The sequence below is a fragment of the Solanum stenotomum genome, chromosome 3 (genome assembly GCF_019186545.1).
Source record: "Solanum stenotomum isolate F172 chromosome 3, ASM1918654v1, whole genome shotgun sequence".
Lineage (NCBI taxonomy): Eukaryota > Viridiplantae > Streptophyta > Magnoliopsida > Solanales > Solanaceae > Solanum > Solanum stenotomum.
In genome coordinates this window covers 10,449,046-10,469,908 of record NC_064284.1, presented here as the reverse complement: position 1 = coordinate 10,469,908, position 20,863 = coordinate 10,449,046, and the positions used below count along the sequence as shown (strand labels likewise).

The 20,863-nt window shown below is 31.4% G+C and overlaps 4 protein-coding genes across 6 annotated transcripts in view; 2 read left to right on the top strand and 2 right to left on the bottom strand.

Annotated features, from left to right (window-relative positions):
- Positions 1-20,863, top strand: part of LOC125857689 (LRR receptor-like serine/threonine-protein kinase RGI3) — a 297,610-nt gene that overhangs the window by 13,368 nt on the left and 263,379 nt on the right. The window lies entirely within an intron of this gene.
- LOC125857704 (FKBP12-interacting protein of 37 kDa) overlaps positions 1-20,863 on the bottom strand; it is a 224,029-nt gene that overhangs the window by 13 nt on the left and 203,153 nt on the right. The gene's annotated exons all lie outside the window — the stretch shown is intronic.
- On the bottom strand, positions 3-12,364 carry LOC125857711 (uncharacterized). 3 transcript variants are annotated; one of them, XM_049537328.1, is made up of 4 exons: positions 12,106-12,364; positions 11,648-12,013; positions 10,874-10,954; positions 3-15 (listed from the first exon to the last, which is right to left on the bottom strand). In XM_049537328.1, the coding sequence occupies exons 1-3, from the start codon at positions 12,248-12,250 to the stop codon at positions 10,902-10,904; spliced, it is 564 nt and encodes a 187-aa protein (XP_049393285.1). In that variant the 5' UTR covers positions 12,251-12,364; the 3' UTR covers positions 3-15; positions 10,874-10,901. The 3 variants fall into 3 exon arrangements, with proteins under 3 accessions (XP_049393285.1, XP_049393283.1, XP_049393282.1); XM_049537326.1 differs by lacking the exon at positions 3-15 and having other exon boundaries at positions 10,759-10,954; positions 12,106-12,363; XM_049537325.1 differs by lacking the exons at positions 3-15; positions 10,874-10,954 and having other exon boundaries at positions 11,317-12,013; positions 12,106-12,363.
- On the top strand, positions 1,828-7,296 carry LOC125857717 (uncharacterized). Its single transcript, XM_049537333.1, has 2 exons — positions 1,828-1,995; positions 6,917-7,296. The coding sequence occupies exons 1-2, from the start codon at positions 1,852-1,854 to the stop codon at positions 7,070-7,072; spliced, it is 300 nt and encodes a 99-aa protein (XP_049393290.1). The 5' UTR covers positions 1,828-1,851; the 3' UTR covers positions 7,073-7,296.

Below are 20,863 nucleotides of genomic sequence, written 5' to 3'. Positions count from 1 at the left end.
CTCTTAATTAGAAATCTTTTTTAAAAATTTTTTTTATTAAAAGCACTGCACTAAAAAAAATTAACTTTATAATAGATGAATTTTAATATAATCAAATTATAATATAAATAATGAATATCAAATTAAAAAAAAAAGTAAGCAATAAATAGCCAACATAGAAAAGAGGAGCTACCAACTTCTTTAGGTGAAGCTTTGATTACTACATTGATCAATTCCTACCAGGAGAGAGTAAGTTGTTATCAGGACCCTGTAGTATATATTCTGGAAAATATTTTTTTCCAGTCTCATTTTAATTGTTTCTTTTAAAGATGTGTTAAGTTAGATAAATAAAAAATAAAGAAACAAATCAAAATTAATCAAATAAATAATTAGAGTATACAAAGAAAAAAAAAGATAGATGGCCACTTTTTCCGTGCAACGAATAGAATATATGCATGCATGGACTTCTGATTGTCCCGTTCCCCAAGGAAAAACAGGTATTCGTGTGGACAACGTCTAGTCTAGAGCTTGATTTTGAAAACTTTATGCCCATGTGAGAAAGTTCCAAGAAAATTATAAAAATCAAAAGATTGCCTCAGAAAATTCAAACTACCTATAAATTAAAATTTTAAAAAAATAAAATGAAAATTCAAACTTGCTGCTACCGTTTGTGTGCAGGTATTCTTTATTTTTCGTATCATTCAAAATGCAGCTTATTCAAACGCTTGCCATTTTAAAGAAAAATCCACATAATTAGTCCATTTAAGTTGGGTTTAACTGTTGGAATACAACGCAAAATGAGATCCTACTAGGTGGTGGTTTAAATTATTCGATATATATTTTAATTTTGCCAATAATTAACTAGACATTTCTATTTGACATAGGTATATCTCGTGAACAGTCAAATCCAAACCTCACACATAACTTGCAATTGCAGCTAATGCATATGTAAATTAAATCAATAAACGGCATGTGTAAGTTTTAAAAAAATTGTAAGTAATAGAGTTCATGAAAATTAAGGAAATTTAAAAACAAAAGGGAGCCCTCCCCTTCCCCCTCCGTCGTTCCATCCCTCTACTCTCCGGTCAGAGGCGGACTCACATGCAAAAGTTGGGGTGTACATGCGCCAGTTAACTTCGGGAAAAATCATGTGTATATATGTATATTTATCTTGAGAAACTGGTAGAAACTATGATATAATTAACAATGCACCCACGAGGAGCATAGAAGTGACCCTTCTACCAGCTAGAAGAACCACCTGCTAGACTAGAGTTTGAATTTAGCTAGAACTCTATTTCATTATTATTATTTGAAGTTTAGCTTAGAGCTCATATTTTTTATTTACATATTTACCATGCCGTCTATGAAAACCTATATATGTATACATATTGATACACACAATATAGTTGAAGTTTATATTTGTGATTTACACATGCCGTCTATAAAAATCTATATATGTATTATTACATAAAATATACACACAAAATACAAAGTGATGTAAATTTCCTTATCCATGAGTTACCAACCACATAACCTCAATCCAACAAAATGAGTATATTAATCAATTTTTAGAAGGAAAAGTACTTCAAGCTTGAAGAACAAAAATCTTAAGAATCTCCTATTATCTAGTTTTCAATTGGATGATCATACAATGCAAAAATTTTGGGCAGTTGATAAATATATTCGAGGCAAAACATATGCCAATATTTATTAGATGTTGTGTATAGACGAAACAATTTCTATTTTTTTTTACAAAAAATACAGTTTCCAGAAGAAAGAATGGGCCTTTATGGACCCCCAAACAAACAAGGCCCAATAGAAATTCAACAAGATCAACAGAGAGAGAGAGAGAATGGGGAAGGAAAGGAAAAAATGTTGCAGTATCCATCATTCATGTTACAGTATCCATGCTCTACTCGGATCATTCCGACGTCGTTTTTACTCCCTGCTCAGTGGCCTCAACCTCACAGCGACGAGCTCCTCCTTGCCATGGAGGAATCTGATTTCGAAGAAAAGGTTCGCTATTCCCCTCTCTCTTTATAATGTTGCTTGTAAATGTATCTTAGGGTATCAACAGTTTACAATTAGGTTTTATTATAAATGTATATTGTTTGATTCGAAAAATGAGTGTATTACTGATGCCGTATGGTAAATATGTAATGCTTGTTTGAAAGAATTTTTGAATTTGTGTAATTGACACTTTTTGGTGGTGGCCAGCATGCCCTTAATGCTGAAGAATACAACCTTACCAGTTCAAAAAAAAAAAAGAATTTTTGAATTTGTGTTAGGGTTCGAGATGAACCTTAACAGGATGGGGAGTCACCAATAGTAACGAATAAGCACTAGAAATATTTATTTCAAAGTAGATGTATCTTTGTCAAATTGCTAGCCTTGAGAAAATTGGACCATAGTTTCTAGGTTTCTCTATTATTCTGTACATAAGAAAGATGAGCCGATTGTGTGCTCCTAAGTGATATGATGTTTGGAAGAAACAGAAATACTGTCAATTTAAGATGAAAATTGTTCCCAACAAAACGCCTATTGAACAAGGCTCTAGATTTATATGAGCTTTTTTCTAACTGGCCTTTTCCCTGGGGTTAGGAACATTGAAAATTTCTTTTATAGAGTGTGAAGTGATGTGTTATGCATTGTGCAAAAACTAAAAAGGATTTAGTGTGACGCCTAGTGGTCGATTTAGTGGGTGCAAATTTTATAAACAAGGTTTCAAATCCCAACTAGTACCGAAAACACTAGGTGGCTTTTTCCCATTTGTCTGCACCTTGGTGGATGGAGTTACCCGATACTTGTGCTGGTGGGAGGTAGCATGAACATTATAGAGGTGTGTTCAAGTTGAACCAATTCACCAACACCATTTTTATAAATAAAAGATGAAGGGGAGCTCTCTATAGATCTAGGATATATACATAATACTTCAAACATTTCCTCTTCACTTGCCTTCATAAATTTCATATTGCACAGAAACCCTTTATGACCATCCCTGTATTTAGTTCTTAATCACCAGACTTACTGTTCCATTTGATATTATACATCAGCGAGTTCTATTCATAAAAAAAAGAAGAAGTTGATTCATGAATCTGAACTTAATTGCTCCCAGTTCGAAAAGTTCATGTAAGATGTTATTTCTGGATTTATTCCAGTGGCAATTGCCTATATAGAAGGTTTGTCATTTGAAATTACTGATATGCTACCTGTCAAATATTAGTTGATTGGGTTCAAGAAATTAGGAGGGCTAAATTCTCCTAATGCCATATATATACCTAATTATAATTGCTAACTCAGGTGTTGGAAGCCAACAGCTAACTATTAAGTTGCCAGTTTAGAAGAACACTGCCTGTCTGACGATTTAGTGTTGTTTGATGTTCGATACAACAATTAACTTGTAGCTATTCAAGCCAGTGAAAATAATTAGGGCAATAAAGGATTACTGCAGAGGGAAAGGAGGGGGTAGAAACAAAAAAGAACGAATTACGCTGAAGCAGAGGGAGACAAAAGCATGTTGTAGTTTAGCAGTTTTTTGAGAAATCTTATATTAAAGTGGGTAGACCTTCATCTTATGACTACTTACTTTCCTACTTTCAGCTTTACATCATGCACAATTCCATTTCAGGTGCCTTTTCATTCTCACAGAATATGAAACTTTTGAGACTTGGCCCTCATGCCTTTGTCAATGAACTTCTGACCTCTACAAGTAAATTAGAAGAACTCTGCTGCTTTTGTCCTGAGGGCTTTGGTCTAGTGGTAAGAGTGCGGCTTGTGATTTGTAGGTTAAGTTCGAATGCTGCCGTTGACAAAAACTTGATATTTAAGTGGAGAAGGGTAGAGGGCAAGCCCATTATCCTCCGATTTTGAACCATACGCCGTTGATCCTCGGGAATTTTTGGTTATAAATACACAAAACTTCTAGAACTTGTAGTATTCAACATATGAAACAGTTCACTTTGTTTTATTATTAACATTTGGTTATGAAACTTCAAATTGCTGAGATGGTGTCTTGGCAGTAACGATTTGGGTGGTGCATGGAGGTGCTTGCACGCATTCGTTCTTATATGTAAAGTGAAGCAGCCACAGTACAGTGCAAGCAAGTAGGAAAAGTGCTGAGAATGCCTGAGACAGAATGACAATCATTCTCCACATCTCTATTCTGTTGGGTTGTACAGAAAAATACAAAGTCTGGAGGGTATATTTTAATGCGTAGGACACTTAGAAGGGAAACATAAGAAAAAAAAACTTAGCTCTTAAGTTTTTGTGANTGGAGTTACCCGATACTTGTGCTGGTGGGAGGTAGCATGAACATTATAGAGGTGTGTTCAAGTTGAACCAATTCACCAACACCATTTTTATAAATAAAAGATGAAGGGGAGCTCTCTATAGATCTAGGATATATACATAATACTTCAAACATTTCCTCTTCACTTGCCTTCATAAATTTCATATTGCACAGAAACCCTTTATGACCATCCCTGTATTTAGTTCTTAATCACCAGACTTACTGTTCCATTTGATATTATACATCAGCGAGTTCTATTCATAAAAAAAAGAAGAAGTTGATTCATGAATCTGAACTTAATTGCTCCCAGTTCGAAAAGTTCATGTAAGATGTTATTTCTGGATTTATTCCAGTGGCAATTGCCTATATAGAAGGTTTGTCATTTGAAATTACTGATATGCTACCTGTCAAATATTAGTTGATTGGGTTCAAGAAATTAGGAGGGCTAAATTCTCCTAATGCCATATATATACCTAATTATAATTGCTAACTCAGGTGTTGGAAGCCAACAGCTAACTATTAAGTTGCCAGTTTAGAAGAACACTGCCTGTCTGACGATTTAGTGTTGTTTGATGTTCGATACAACAATTAACTTGTAGCTATTCAAGCCAGTGAAAATAATTAGGGCAATAAAGGATTACTGCAGAGGGAAATGAGGGGGTAGAAACAAAAAATAATGAATTACGCTGAAGCAGAGGGAGACAAAATCATGTTGTAGTTTAGCAGTTTCTTGAGAAATCTTATATTAAAGTGGGTGTCCCTTCATCTTATAACTACTTGCTTTCCTACTTTTAGCTTTACATCATGCACAATCCCATTTCAGGCACCTTTTCGCTCTAGCATAATATGAAACTTTTGGAACTGGCCCTCATGCCTTTGTCAATGAACTTCTGACCTCTATAAGTATATTAGAACAATTCTGCTGCTTTTGTCTACCAAGACTTCTAGAACTAGTTTTGTCCAGAGGGCATTGGTCTAGTGGTAAGAGTGCGGCTTGTGATTTGTAGGTTAAGTTTGAATGCTGCCGTTGACAAAAACTTGATATTTACGTGGAGAAGGGTAGAGGGCAAGCCCATTATCCTCCGATTTTGAACCATACGCTGTTGGTCCTCAGGAATTTCTTGGGTATAAAAAAAATGAGACTTCTAGAACTTGTAGTATTCATCATATGAAACAGTTCACTTTGTATTATTTTCAACATTTTAGCTACATAGCTGGTGTTGGATACAAATCGCTTTGGTGTTTGTTGAGCTTGCACTCTAGAGCTTTGTTTGAGACAGCATTTTAGGTGATAACATTTTTCTAATTGTAGGGACACAGTAACCTGTGATACCTCACTAATCACAAGTTATCTAAAGACTAAATTCCAGTTTGGTTATGAAACTTCAAATAGCTGAGAATGCTGTCTTGGCAGTAATAACTAGGGTGGTGCATGGAGGTGCTTGCACGCATTCGTTCTTATATGTAAAGTGAAGCAGATATAGTGCAAGTAAGTTGGAAAAGTTTGCTGAGAATGTCTGAGACAGAAAGACAATCATTCTCTATATCTCTATTCTGTTGGGTTGTACAGAAAAATACAAACTCTGGGGGGTCCATTTTAATGCTTAGGACACTTAGAAGGGAAACATAAGAAAAAAAGCTTAGCTCTTAAGTTTTTGTGAGAAGATGATCTACCTAGTATTCTAGTGTGGTAGCTGCTACGAGAATTTCCCTTTTTTTTAAGGACATTAGGAATATTTCTTAAGTTACTTGTGCAGAGCTTTTCTTTTGAGGGATTGATTTGAGCCTTGCTAACTCATACTAACTCTTTTGTGGGACTTGTCTCCCCACCTTAAGTATGATTATATTACTTTAGTTTGTAAACAATGAAAAGTACTTGCGCAAGACTTTCATTCTTCATGTCGCTGATAGCAAGTACTAAGATCAGAACCTTTATAATTAAGCTGTTCAAGAATTTGGTAATAATGTTAATTTTCCCATACTCTGATCCTTATGTAGTTAAGTTGATTGATTTTTTCTTAAATAAACAAGAAAATGATTGAAAAATTGATGTGTATGATTTTTGGAATATCTTGAATATGACCTGTTTTTTCGCATGGGTCTCAGTTTTTCCATGTTACACAACTAAGACTTGCTCACAAGGAAAGAAAAGCTTGTCATGACTCAATCTCTTTTTTCTTCATAAAAAAAAAAGATTGAGTCATGACCTTTTCTCTAGCTGGTGTCTTAATTCTCCCATATTGGAATACCATTAAAAATTTGAGAATTAAAGAGGTGCAATATGAGAGAACAGGAAGCGTTTTTCATGTAGCCCATAATAAACAAAGAAGGATAAGGTGGGCATGCATCAAATAGTTGGCAGTTTGAATCCAGCTTTTCCTTTACTTGCTATGTTACAATTCTTGAGTCTGTTATGCTTGTCTTCTTTCCCTTTTCTGTAATTTTCGTTCTTGCTTTCATTTGCCATCGCCTCTTTTTAGAAAGGACAATTCTCACATGTTGTCTGGCTTCATTTCGAGAAATTAAGATGCCTTACTTGGATGCTTATTTTTCGACTCAATATTGGCCATTTGGTCTATGTTTGGATATTTCAACTGGCAAGTACTACAAAGTTCCTTACTTTTCTGTCTTGATGTTCGTAAATTTCAGTGCAATGAAATCAGAAAGATGAACAGCAACTTAGTTGTAATTGGGAAGACTAACATAGACAATGATAAAGAAGACTTTGACAATGAAGCAGAGGATGATGATGCAGACAATGGCGATGAATCAGAGGGTGATGACTTTGAGCAGGAAACTGGTTGACAATGCCTTGTTTGGTTTCTTATATCTGTATGTGCAGTGTATACGGTTCTAAAATTTGCTGAAATTTATGTGTTGCTTTGTTCAAGTGTTTTGTACAGCCAAGGAGAGATGATTGGCATTTCCCTATAGAAATGGGAAGAAGCTTCATGCTTTCTGGCAGAAGAATCATATATGATGCTTGATTATGTTTTTTGGGTGATACAAAATTTCAATTTCTACATTAATTTGAATGAGGAGATTCTATTCATATGCAGTTCGATACTATTGAGTCTGCCGACTGCCAGAAAGCATGAAGGTGATTCATGATTAAAATGTAGAGCTTGAAAACACTCAGAAGAGCTTAGTTTTAGTGACTCAGATGGTTTTGGTTTGTTACGTTATTTTGCTTGTTTAATTGTTCTTTCAGTCTCTCGTAGGACGATTAAGTATATTCTACATTATCTACACCATTGATACAATTAAAGAAAGATAGATTAGTCTATTCAGAACCCTTTTAAGATTGATGTCTATATAAAGAATAATTAGTTCATCTCCCTATTAATGTTACGTATTCCATTTGTAACGATGTTTACAGAAAATAAAAAAGTGTCATCACTGTACATAAGCAAATATTATAAAATTAAATGTAATGACGAATTAAGTAGGAAAGTGAAACTAAAGCAAAATAATGAATAAACCTATGGTAGAGAATAAGGTGATATGCAATTTGGGGGCCAATGTTGATGTCATGGCCCCTATTATTCCTTATTCAATATTATTATCACTTTGCAATTGCATGTTAGGGTGCTGGAAATGCTCTATCTTGCTCAAAACTAATCCAAACTAGGATAAGGCAGTGGGGTTCTGTAGATGTGTTATCAATTATCCTACTAGAGCCTATGTCCTACATTAGTCATTCAATGATTTTAAATTATCAAATTGTTTCCTTCTATTTCTTTTTTTGAATTTGCACTTGATTGCATCACGAAAATCGACAAAATTATTGGTGTCATGTACAAGTAGACAATTTCCTCTTTTGTAAATGTCCAAAAAAAAAAGTTCTGGATTTCCTTTCTTTTTCGGTTTATTTTCAATCTTTATCTTCAGTATTTATCTTGACTAAAACATGGATAATTAGACATGGAATTTTAGTAGCTCAATTGATTGGCCACCTGAACTCACTCCTTATTTGTGAGAGTTCGATCCCCATTTGTTAGGGTTTTGCCTTGATTTTCTTACTTTATTTGAAGTTTATTTTTTTAAAAAGAAAAGATAAAACATTACCATAAATGTTTTTACTTTTCATAAAAGGAAAATATATTTTTCTTCCATATTTTGTTTATTATTCTCATATAAAAAAACAAAAGCATCCACAATGTAGTTTATGGGGAGATTTTCTCTAAACATATTTATGTTTTTTTTAATATTATATTAGTTTTATAATATGTAGGTCACTTGACCAAACAATATTAATAATATGTTTTTAGTATGTTTTTATTTATCGTCTGATTTGTCAATCATATGATTTGCAATTGTTCGAATCCAATAATGCCCACATTGTAATCCTCTCCTCATTTTCCCTATCCCCAAGTTTTATTTTTTGTTTTAGGAAAAAAAAGGATTACTGGAGATTTCTTTTATTTTTATTTTTCCTTAAGGGAAACAATCGAAAGATAAAATTAGTTAAGATGGGGAAGACATGTTAAATATTGCTAATCTAATTAATCTTAGCCTAAATTACAACCTTGGTTTGACTGGGTGATTATAACCAAAATTCGAAGAGTTGCAATCTAAAGATAGGTTATTACTCTAATAATTATTGATTTCGGAAAGTAACTTTCTTTTGTTTTTGTGACAGAATTATCACTCATCTTTTGAAAACTATTCTAGAAAGTCATTTTTCTCTTAAATTTTGTAACAGAAAACACACTTAATCATTTCACCTCCACAGTCATTCAATCAATTTAGATGAATCTTGAATAAAAGTTGCTGATGTGATTTTCTTTTAAAACAAAATTTTGAAAATAAAAAGCTACACTTTAATTAATTATTAAATTGACCCGTTCCACTTGCCCCCGACCCATTCCATCAATCTAATCCTCTTAAATTGAGTAAATTTTAGATTTAGCAAACATAAAAATCATAGTTGTATGTTATAACTATAGTTTGTATAATTGCGCTCCATAACAAACATACATCAGATTTGTATAAATCGATGGCAGCCTCTCGATTCAATTGTATATATGTAACTACTATATATATGTATCAATAATTGTGTTTGTAGATCTACATAAAATTTGAATTTGTATCCAATTGAATCGAAATAAAACATTTGTATATCAAATCTCTCTCTCTCTCGCTTTATACAACACAAATTATACATTGTAATTTGTATAATATGTGTTTGTATAAAGCGAGAAAGAGAAGAAAGCAAAAGAGAACTGGTAGGAAAAAATCTGTATTTGTATAATTATAAGTGTATAGGACGAAAATATATGTATTTATATATACAGTTTTTTCTCATTTTATATAAACACAAACGTAATTTATAAATTAAATGTTACATTAAATAAAACTGTGATTATAATATTAATTTAAATTAATAATTTACTATTTTATGTAATTTTCCCTAAATTAAATGGGTCCCTTTACATATATATCGATTCCTCTCTCTCTACATAGTACATTCGGCCCATTTATCGATACTCATATTGAGGTGTCTTTTATTTATTTTTTAAAGTAGTCACGTTATATTCCTATTTGTTTAATTATTAAGCTTTATTCGTATAATTAGCATATTCCTAAAATAATTCAAATTGGCTGATCCATTCTGCCAAGTATACAGCCTTTCAAATATGACTGTGGCCAAATCCCTGGAAACATGCACCGCCCTATTATTATTTTGCCTTAATAATATTCCAGCTGTCGATAACATATATATACTTATTATTAAAGTAGAACAAGTCATAAATCAATGTAGCAATCTCTTCAACTAGGCAGTTCTACCCAACTTTGAATTTTTTTTCCTTGAATTTACTAGTTGCTCAATGGCCAAATCAACTAACATTCCTCTACATATGGACTTATTTGTGTTCCTCATAGTTTCACAATCGCTTTACCTTCACAAAGATAGAAGTTATAAATTTAAACCTTATTCATATTTTTTCACTTGTGAAATTGCATCACTTGTATAAATGTTATCGTCTTATAATTTTGCAATATTGCCAAGAAAAAAAAAACCTTTTGTTCCAATGGATTTGGTAAAATTTTAATAATTTTATGTTGGAGCAATAATGTTAGATGATTTATACTGACTAATTGGTAACCTAAACAAATATTGGAGAAGTTTTAAGCACAATCCCTCAATATTTTAACTTAATATGATCCCTTAGCCCGACTCGTTGGTTTAACACGGTTGTCTAAAAAGCAATATAGAACTATCAAACCAATCAATTCCTCCTACCTCGCTTTGTACGCGCTTTGTATCCCCCACAAAGCATAGAAAAAGTTCATTTTTTCAAAAAATTATATTTCTTGATTCACAAAATTATAAACATTGGGTCCACTAGTTTGTTAGACAAAATTGTGTGAAACAAAAAACAAAAATTTTCTTACGCCATAGAACAATCCATGTTACCTTGACTCGTCCAACCACTCATTTTGATTTTGATTTTTATAGCAGCATTTTATTATGATCACATCACTTGTTGACATTATAATATAATATTAACGTATTTTTAGAAGTCTTAATATCAATATCTATTGTCAGTTTAATGTATATATTTCATACATTAATTTCTCCTTAATTAGAAATTAAGGCTTTGTTTGAATCATTATTTCCATGACGAAATCACGCAAGTTGCTCCAATCCTTTTTGCCAGCTCAGTATGCCAAATGGGTCCCCTGAAATATCTCAAAAGTAAAAGTGTTAAATAAGGAATAAATTAACACCTTAAATTAAGGAAGAAACCAACGAAAAACAATTAAAACGCCAAACCAAAATTACCCTAAATATGGTTATATATAGAACCTTAAACAATGTGAAGCCTAAATAGTATGTACAAGTGTCCACAAAAGAATGGTCCCAGGGAATCAATTAAGGCCCCAAATGATGCCTAAAAGATTGGGCTGAACGTACGAGTTAAAAAAAGGAACAAGGAGAAATCCTAAAGCAACACGCCAGTCGCCAAAGAGTGTATGACGGCAAACGCCGAACCATAACACGGCTGTGTCTATTAACAAGTCCAAAAATGGGTAAACATACGTCAAATTCACCTCACGATTGAATTGAACTGCAGTCTCAAATAATGTACAATCCAATTCAATGAACCCAAGGCATTTGTCAATAACAACAACAACATACCAAGGTCGAGAGGATAGAATATACGCAGTAGCGTTTGTCATTGTATATAATTTCATCTTTGTGAGGAGGAGCTTCAGTTTGTCTATGTGCTCAATTACTCATATACGTTTTGAAATAACTTAATTGTTTTTATTATCTTCAATTTAATTTCTACTGGCTATGGTTTCGTTGAGCAACATAGTAAAGATGCATAGGGCTTCCATGGTCACAGCAAGGGTAGTAAAACTTCCCACCGTCTTTCCTTCCGCCGACTGGATATCCCAAAGCTGGAGAACAACACCTAGCCGCCGCCGCCGCATACGACGGAGGTGAATTTCTACATCTGAGCTTTTCCGGCTTCATTCTCGATGCCGGAAAGTCAAAACACGACATTGGAGATGACGGAGGAGAAACTTTTTTCACCGAATTGAGAGGAAATAAAACAGCTCTAATCTTCATCTCCTGATTCGTCAACGCAGAAACTCGATCGTACTCTTGAATCAGATTCATCAGATCCTCATCACAAGTAATTGAAACTAAAACATCCAAATCCTCAGTCGGCAACTTACACTTCAAACTCATTGACGATCCACACGATTCTCCAAACTTCACCATCAACTCTGCATCATTTAATCAAATCAGCTACGGTAACAACTCCAAATCCAAAAGGATAATAAAAACAATAACAATAAAAACGAATGAATGAACACACCTGCAAACGAAATAGACTTGTCAACAGAGAGAACTCTGGTAAAACCACCGATGTAACGGAGCTTTCCATCGGAACGACGAAGGACGATTCTCCCGCCGTAACTATACAGAAACTTGATCACTTGTGAACCGTTCATAGAGTTCATGTTTATAAATAGAGTGTATTTTCAGTTGAAAAGGCGAGAAGAAAGAGGAGAGGTTCTAGTCTAGAGAAAGAAGATGCTGTGAGATTTTGGGCACCTTCAAGTAACCATAAGGCAAAGGAAGTGAGGTGTATATATAGGGTTTGCGGCGCGTGAGGAGTTGAAAAAGGTTATTCGGATATTCGTTACTATTATTTTCTCGGAAGTAGGGATTTTGAAAAAAGGGATGGTCCACTGAAGATGGGATGAGTGGCTCAACTGAATGAGCTGTTGGGCTTACGGGTAGGATTCGTGGAGCTACAAGAAAGGGCTGGGTGGATTGGGGAATTTGGCCCATTCCCTATTCTTCACAACGAACCCAAACCTGCCACTTTTGTCATCTTCTCTAGTTGACCCCACTCATATTTTTCCCTTGCCTTGGGTTGTTAATTTTGTGACTAAGCAAAGATACAAGTACTAGTTAATTATTCAACATAACTATGTATATAAATTCAGATGTTTATTCTAGCTATTTGTATATAATTTATTGATACATTTGATTTGTATAAGTTTTTGAAAATTTTTAAATGTACAAGTACATAATTGGTATATATTTATCTTGTATATTGACAAACGACATATACAAACGAAAATACCTATCGCAAAAAAAAAAACTATAATTATGAAGCATAATTAGACAAACTGTTATTAAGTTTAATATCTTTTCTATTTATGAATTTTTTCTCTAATGTTCTCCATATCAATTACGTATCAACTATCGGTATTCTAAATAAGAAACTATCCTTTAAATTATGGAAACACCATCTAATTTCCTATCATATTTATTAACTCTCGTTATTATTTAAAATAATTATAAATTTTATTAATAATAATTTCATATCATATTTCAAGTAAGATATGCATATATATGTGTTTTGTTTTTGCTATCAGATACATAAGAAAAGAGGTGAGAGAGACTAAATGTATCTCATACACATGCGAATCACACTAGATACATCTATTTGGGATACATGGTACATTCTGAAAAGTAGATATATATGGAGAAAGGTGAATGAGAGTTCTAGTGTATCCCAATACATATGAATAGGGGTGTTCACGGTTTGGATAAAAACCAATCCAAATCGAAAAATCGAACCAAATCGATAAAATAAAACCGATTTTATTTGGGTTTGGTTTGGTTTGGTTTTAGATTTTTGAAAATCGATAGTATTTGGTTTGGTTATGGTGTTATTCGAAAAAACCGAAGAAATAACCGAACCGATGTTATATACATCTATTTTATTAATATACATACTTAATATATTGTTTTTATAAACACTTAAAAGATCTTACATATGTTTTCATTAAAATTTCTTTATAATTTACTTATTGAAAGCAAAAATGTCCAAGTTGAAAGTATTTATCTTATTGATTTCATGTATATGAGTGTCTATGGCAATTCTTTGTGGGTCTGAAAATGTTATTGTCTCTTCCTTCTAGGCCAATATAGTGAATTTTAAAGTTTTATTGATAGTAAATTTAGTGATCGAAAGTTCAGTAATTTAAGTCATTCTAACTATTTTTTCGTTTTGAATGGATTGTTGTCACTTTTTTCACATTTTGAATGAATTTTTTCTTTTATTTTTGTGTATGGTTAATAACCGAATAACCGAACCAAACCAAATCGAAACCGATAACCACCAAACCAATAAATGTATATATTATTTGGTTTGGTTTGGTTTTGATAATTTTAAAACTGATTAAGTTGGTTTGATTTTGGTTTTGACCAATAACCGATCCAAACTGACCCGTGAACACCCCTACATATGAATCACACTTGAATACAATGTATCTGAAACAGATTACACATAATTTTAACCACATATATCTGGGGCATGCATCGAGACACGACAAATACATATATATGAGAACCAAAATCTGGCATGAATGATAATTTAAAAAACATATCAAAAAGACATAATTAAATCCTAAACTAATGAAATTTATATTTTTTGCCCTTAAATTATTGAACTATTTCCTTGAGAAATTTTTTTTCATCATTACAATTTATTTGTTCATAACATAGAGTTCAAGAAATTAAATATGACTTTTGAATCTTATAATTATAAATTAAAAATATATTAAATGTATTAAAATGTCATTTAATCTTATAAACTTAAACGTGTCATGTGAAAAATGAAAACTTAGAACTAAAATTTTGTTGAAAAGGATTATAATAGTTTAAAAATTGATTCATATGTCATGAAAAAATAGAAATTAGAATTAATGTAACTGTTAATTTTTTTTAAAATAAGCTAAATATATATATATAGCGTTTTTAATAAATAGTAGCAATGTAGCATCAATTATTCAATTACATATATATAGAAAGAGCATATATATATATATATATATATATATATATATATATATATATATATAAATAAATAAAAAACCTACACAATTATATAGTGCTTTTAATAAATCACTAAGGGGTCATTTGGTAGAAAAATAAATAATACAGGGATAGTAAAGTAAGGATTAATAATGCAGGAATTTGTAGTGTAGGGTGTATTTTTTTTTATCAAGTGTTTGGTTCATTGCCTCTAACCTCATCTTGTGTTTGGATTAAAATTCTACAAAAAGCTTATTTTCAATTATACCCTTGCATTATTATGAGATTTTTTATTTTATGTAATCGGTCAAGGTAGATAATTGTCAGACAATATTATATTTTTATGGCCTTCTAACTAGCTAGGAGAAGAACAATTTTGTTGTCATGTTTGCTATTTTCTCACTTGAATTATTTGAGGGTAAACAATTGTTATCTCAATAAATTAATCACTTAAAAACGTTAATTTTCAATTTAAAATAGATAGACCATCTACTTTAAAATTGAAAAGACGATAAAAATAGTAAAATCGAATAAATCATCTATATTTACATATAAAAATTGCAAGGTGTATATTTAATATGTATGCAATTTATAAATTGTTCAAAATACAAACAATTAGAAATCACATATAAACCAACAATAAAATATTCAATTAAGATCACAAACGTCATGTGGTGATATATTTGCCTTTTCAATTAGTAAATGTTAAACCACTCACATTTTAAATATTGTATTGATATGTATTGTATTTATTTATTAACAAACAACACTTTTTTGTCTTTACATAGATAATCCCATGGTATTAAATCCAATGTATTACTAATACCATCACATGAAAGGTATTAGTAATACCTCCTAATCTCCTATAATACCATGTAGGGTGTATACTTAGGCCCAAAAATTCTACCAAACATAATACTAAATAATACCATTGATAATATATGAATTATTTCTCCTAATACCTCCTACCAAACAACCCCTAAGAGATAAAATCTTTTGTCCAGTCTCAAACATCATCTTTTGTGTTTTTCTCTATTTTCTTTTGGATAGGAGTTCCCCTTTGCTTATCTTTTTATTTCTTCGAGATTTTTTTTTATAAAAAATAAGCCGTTTGTTTAGACCGACTCAAAAAACATATGCTATAGCCAATAATTAGGGATACTTGCGACAAAGTCGAAAGATTGAATTGAATAAAAGAAAAATAATTGATACACTTTTGTTGGAAGTGCATCAAAGAGAGGAAGGCAAAAATATTGGTGAAGAAGTCATAAATTAGACGAAGATGATAAATTTACTTTTTATAAACTTTTGAATGAAAAAAAATATATACTCCATATGAATAATAAGTTTGATGATTTAAAGCACTTTTAGAATGTTTTTAGTTATTCATTATTATTTAATTCAATTTTCATCTCATCAAGATATGTTGTAAATCATAACTCTTTAATTTTTTGTACAAAATGAAATTTTATCATAAAAAGTTTTATCAAATTCTTTTAGAATGGTAAAATTCTTAGACTCTAAAAAGTATATATACATATAACTTCAATATATTTGTATAAATTTCTTTTCTTCTTAAGTGTAATTTATTTGATAGCGTTATGTTGGAATATAATTATATTAATATGTGCTTGAAAGTATGTCATCACATATTTTAGGCATTTGGCAATAAATAAACAGACAAAGGTGTATAAACCCTTTCACCTTTTTTTTTATAAAGTTCTTGCTTATTTGTTTTAGGCATATACTTTATTTCTCTTCTATAAATAATGTACTAGAAATATGAACAAGAGGGGAGGATTCCTTGGAATATTTGTACACCTTTTAATCTTTTTAAATTTATTGTTTTTGACCTTGTGCTTTATTTTTCTTTATAAATATAAAACACTTGTAATGTAATACAAATTTGAAGGGGTATATATCATGGAATATATTTTTTTGACAAAAATAAAAGACACACCTTTCCCCAAAATTGTGCTTACATATAATTTATTCGCTTTGCACTTTTACACACGCAAGAAGTACAGGTAATTCTTTTTCCCCTACTTTCCATTGCAAATCAAATTTCAAATCTTAGATGCCCACAAATTGTGTACGTTACTTTCATAAAAAAACATGGAGGCTCCATTATGTGAAAAGAAATTTTCAATATCAATTGTGATGGGATAATTGTGATCTCTGTTAGGGTTTTGCCCTGATTTTTTTACATTATTTGAAGTTTATTTTTTTCCTTAAAGAAAAGTCAAAGTATTATCATAAATGCTTGAACTTTTTCTGAAAGGAAAATATAATTTTCTTATATTTGGTTTATTCTTTCCTTAGAGAAAATGTTTGGAGATCTATAAATTGAACATCCCTATTCTCATAGCATAACACTATAACATTCACAATGTAGTCGCTTAAGAGTCTTGTTTATGGGGAGATTTATTCTCTCTAAAGTTTCAATGTTTTTCTTTATATTAGTTTTGATATAATAATATTTTGATTTTTAGTATAAGTTTTTTTGTTAGCTGATTTATCAGCTATATGATTTGCAAATTGTAAGCTTCCGCATGACGCCCTAATCACCCTTTAGAACCCAACAATCTCTCTATTCTAAATTAGAAATCTCGAATTCCAACTCTTGGAAATAATTTTTTTTTTTTTTTGTTGACCACCCTAAGAAATAGGCTCCACAATGCGAGTTTGTGAAATCAGAAATGTGAAGAGAAGTTCCCAAAAATGCCTTTAGTGGAAATTGAACTTTTAACTCAGAGTTAAGGTATATGTTTATTCTACTTTCCTAAAACAAAGAACATGTTTCTTTTTCATTGCGTGCATTGTCACTATGAAGAAGTTGGAGTTTTTAGATGCTGTTTTCATTGTCTTTACTCAACAAAATGAAGTGAAACGAATTAAATATTGAAGCTTTTGCTTTTTGAGTTTTTAAAATTGACAAAATGATATTTGTCGATGGTGGTGGTGGATTTTGATCCTTTGAATTAACCGTCAAGTTCTTTCCCAATTCTTGAAGGAAAGAATAATTTATTTATGACATATGAAAATGATGTGATGCTCCTCTCCATTTCTTGCTATATTTCTTTATATATCATCTTGGGACCACTAATCAGAGCAAGCTTAGGGAATTAATATCTAAGTGCGCTGTTAAAAATGTATATACAGGTTAAAAAATTAGTACTAAATTTTTTTTTGTTTCTCATTTGCTGTCCAGTATCCACCGTAAAGTTCGACTAATCCATATTCGAATTACATAAGCCTCATTCGAGGGAAAACGCTTTTTACCAAGAACTTTTTCATATCCAAAGCTCAAATTTAAAACCTCTAATTAAAAAAGGAGCAATCCCCAGGGGCGGAGCAACCTTAGTATAAGGGGGTTCATCTGAACCCCCTTCGATGGAAAATTATACTATTTATACATGGTTAAAATAATTTTTTATGTATATATAGTAGATGTCGAACCCCCTTCGACTACTTCTTGTATCTATTTCTACAGATTTTGAACCCCCTTACTGAAAATTCTGACTCCACCAGTGTCAATCCCATCTACTACACCGTATTATGATAAAGTTAGTAAATTTTACAAAGGTGCAATTGTGGAAAAAACTTAACGTATTATTTTGAGTGCACCCAAATAGATTCACTAATTAGCAGTAAGCTCCAAAATAAAAGGAAGAGAGATAGTTTGGGTCATTTCACATTGGACAGAGACACTAATCCCTTCATACCTTATTGCTTGGAAATTTACAATGCAAAATAAACCTAAGACTTGTCAAATCTCTTTGACCAAAGTCTCTATGAAATGAGAGGGTCATTTATTGGGCTGAAATATTTGGGGAAAAATAGGCTAATAATGAGTTCAACGAGCCGATGATCTTTCAAAAACAATTTTAAAATTCTATTAGATATGTTATTGTTATCGTTAATCAAACACTTTCTTTTGACAAAAATATTTTAAAATTTTCTAAGGTGAGATTTGAGTTATATCTCTATCCAAATTTTAAATAGTTTGAATTAGATAATAAATGAACGAGTCATTAACCCATTCGGAGTCATCTTTTCATATGCAAATTTTACAACCCCTAGTCAGTACCAATTTTCATAAGGTCAGAGTCCAATATGGCAATATTGGGGACCAAAATGACGAATATTTCAATCCCCACTTATTAGACCTTTTCCATTAGAAAAATTAAAGAAGGTTTGAATATTTGATGAGGCAACCCATGTTACGTTGTCCTTTTATTCAAATCGGCCAAGCTAGTTCCTGCATTAGTGGACTGTAATACTACTGCAAAAATGGAATGGCCATGATGTTTACAGATACACTTTATCTTTCACAGTGATTATTAGAAATTGCCAAATTCTAGGAATTTACACACTTGATGTTCATGCACATTACTTAGTTGTAACGAATATAATAGCTTAATATTAAAAGTATATTATTCTCTTTGGATGGGTAAGACATGGATCATGGCATTTGCTTCTTTTTGATAAGTTGTTCTGTCTCATTGTTGTTGTTTTTTGTCTCTATATAGAGCATTTCAAAATAAGGATTGGGGCTAGCCTTCGTTGGACTTGAAAATTAAAGTGTCATCAACACTTATGTCCCTCATAACGAAAATCATTTTTTCGTGACATATAAGTATATATTTTCGTATTATAATATTATTTCAAGTAATCAAAACAGGACATTTGTCTAGCAAGTCGTGAAACAGATGTATGTGGTTATAACTAAAAGGACTTTTATACTACTATTAGTTATATGCGTGTGAAGTTAAGTACGAATATAAAAAATTGTGTTCTCACAAATAAAAGAAAATTTTAAGGATTAAGAGAGTTGTTTTTGACCAAACTGTAGGTGACAAATGACCTGTTTTGGTTACTGATTCGTGGTGGTTGATTAAATAAGAATACATTCAAACTCTTTTCATCGAAAATATCATTGTATATACGATATTAAAATTAATATTAAAATTTCTTAATAAAAATCTAGATTCCGCATCTAGTCAAAATACAAAAGCATCAAAAACCAATTCGTGAAAGAGGACTTCAACTTTGAAAATGTCAAATTTTTCAAGGCTGACATTTTAAAAAATATGTTCTCTATGCTATCAAACAAGAAAAACGTTGATGCTATATATAGCCATATGCTTGACTAATGTGGTCTTTCATTAATTGATATTTAAGACTTCGCAGCATATATACACTAGAAGAATTGAACAATTCCACTTTTGATATCTTTTTTAATACAAATAAAAGAAATATTTTGAACCTCTCGAAATTCAGATTGCTTTAGTTTGTGCATTTATAATCAAACTAAGTGGCATATATTCCTGCTTTAATTTTTTAATGAACAAGATAAAATAAATTATCTAATATGAATATCAAATGCGAATATGTATCTACCAACAATATTCTTATAATATATATGGCCACTATTTGCCAGTGAATGTGTTTTCAATAATTCAATCTTAGGTTATGCTATCAATATAGGTGCGCATATTTACACACGACAGCTAACTCCTCTTTCATTGGACATTTGGATTATTAGGAGTGATTTATAATATAATTTTGCGGGATATTATAAAATATGAATTATTTGTGTAACAAATAATAATAATATAGTGATTACTATACGATGAGCAGTAATGTGGGTTGTTATGCTTTAAATAAGGGAAAAAGGTCTGAAAAATATTTCAATTTTGACCGAAATTGTTGTTACGATACTAAACTTTATGGATGACCTTTTACCCCTGCACTATTTAATAGTGTATTTTAAAGGAATATATGTGTCCACGTGGACATATTATTATTTAAAATAATGCAATATTTATGATATCCACGTAGACGCATATATACCTTTAAAATACACTATTAAATAGTACATGGGGTAAAATGTACTATTAAATAGTACAGGGGNTTATCTAATATGAATATCAAATGCGAATATGTATCTACCAACAATATTCTTATAATATATATGGCCACTATTAACCAGTGAATGTGTTTTCAATCTTAGGTTATGCCATCAATATAGGTGCGCATATTTACACACGACAGCAAACTGCTCTTTCACTGGACATTTGAATTATTAGGAGTGATTTATAATATAATTTTGCGGGATATTATAAAATATGAATTATTTGTGTAACAAATAATAATAATATAGTGAGTACTATACGATGGCTCGATGAGCAGTAATGTGGGTTGTTATGTTTTAAATAAGAGAAAAGGGTTTGAATAAT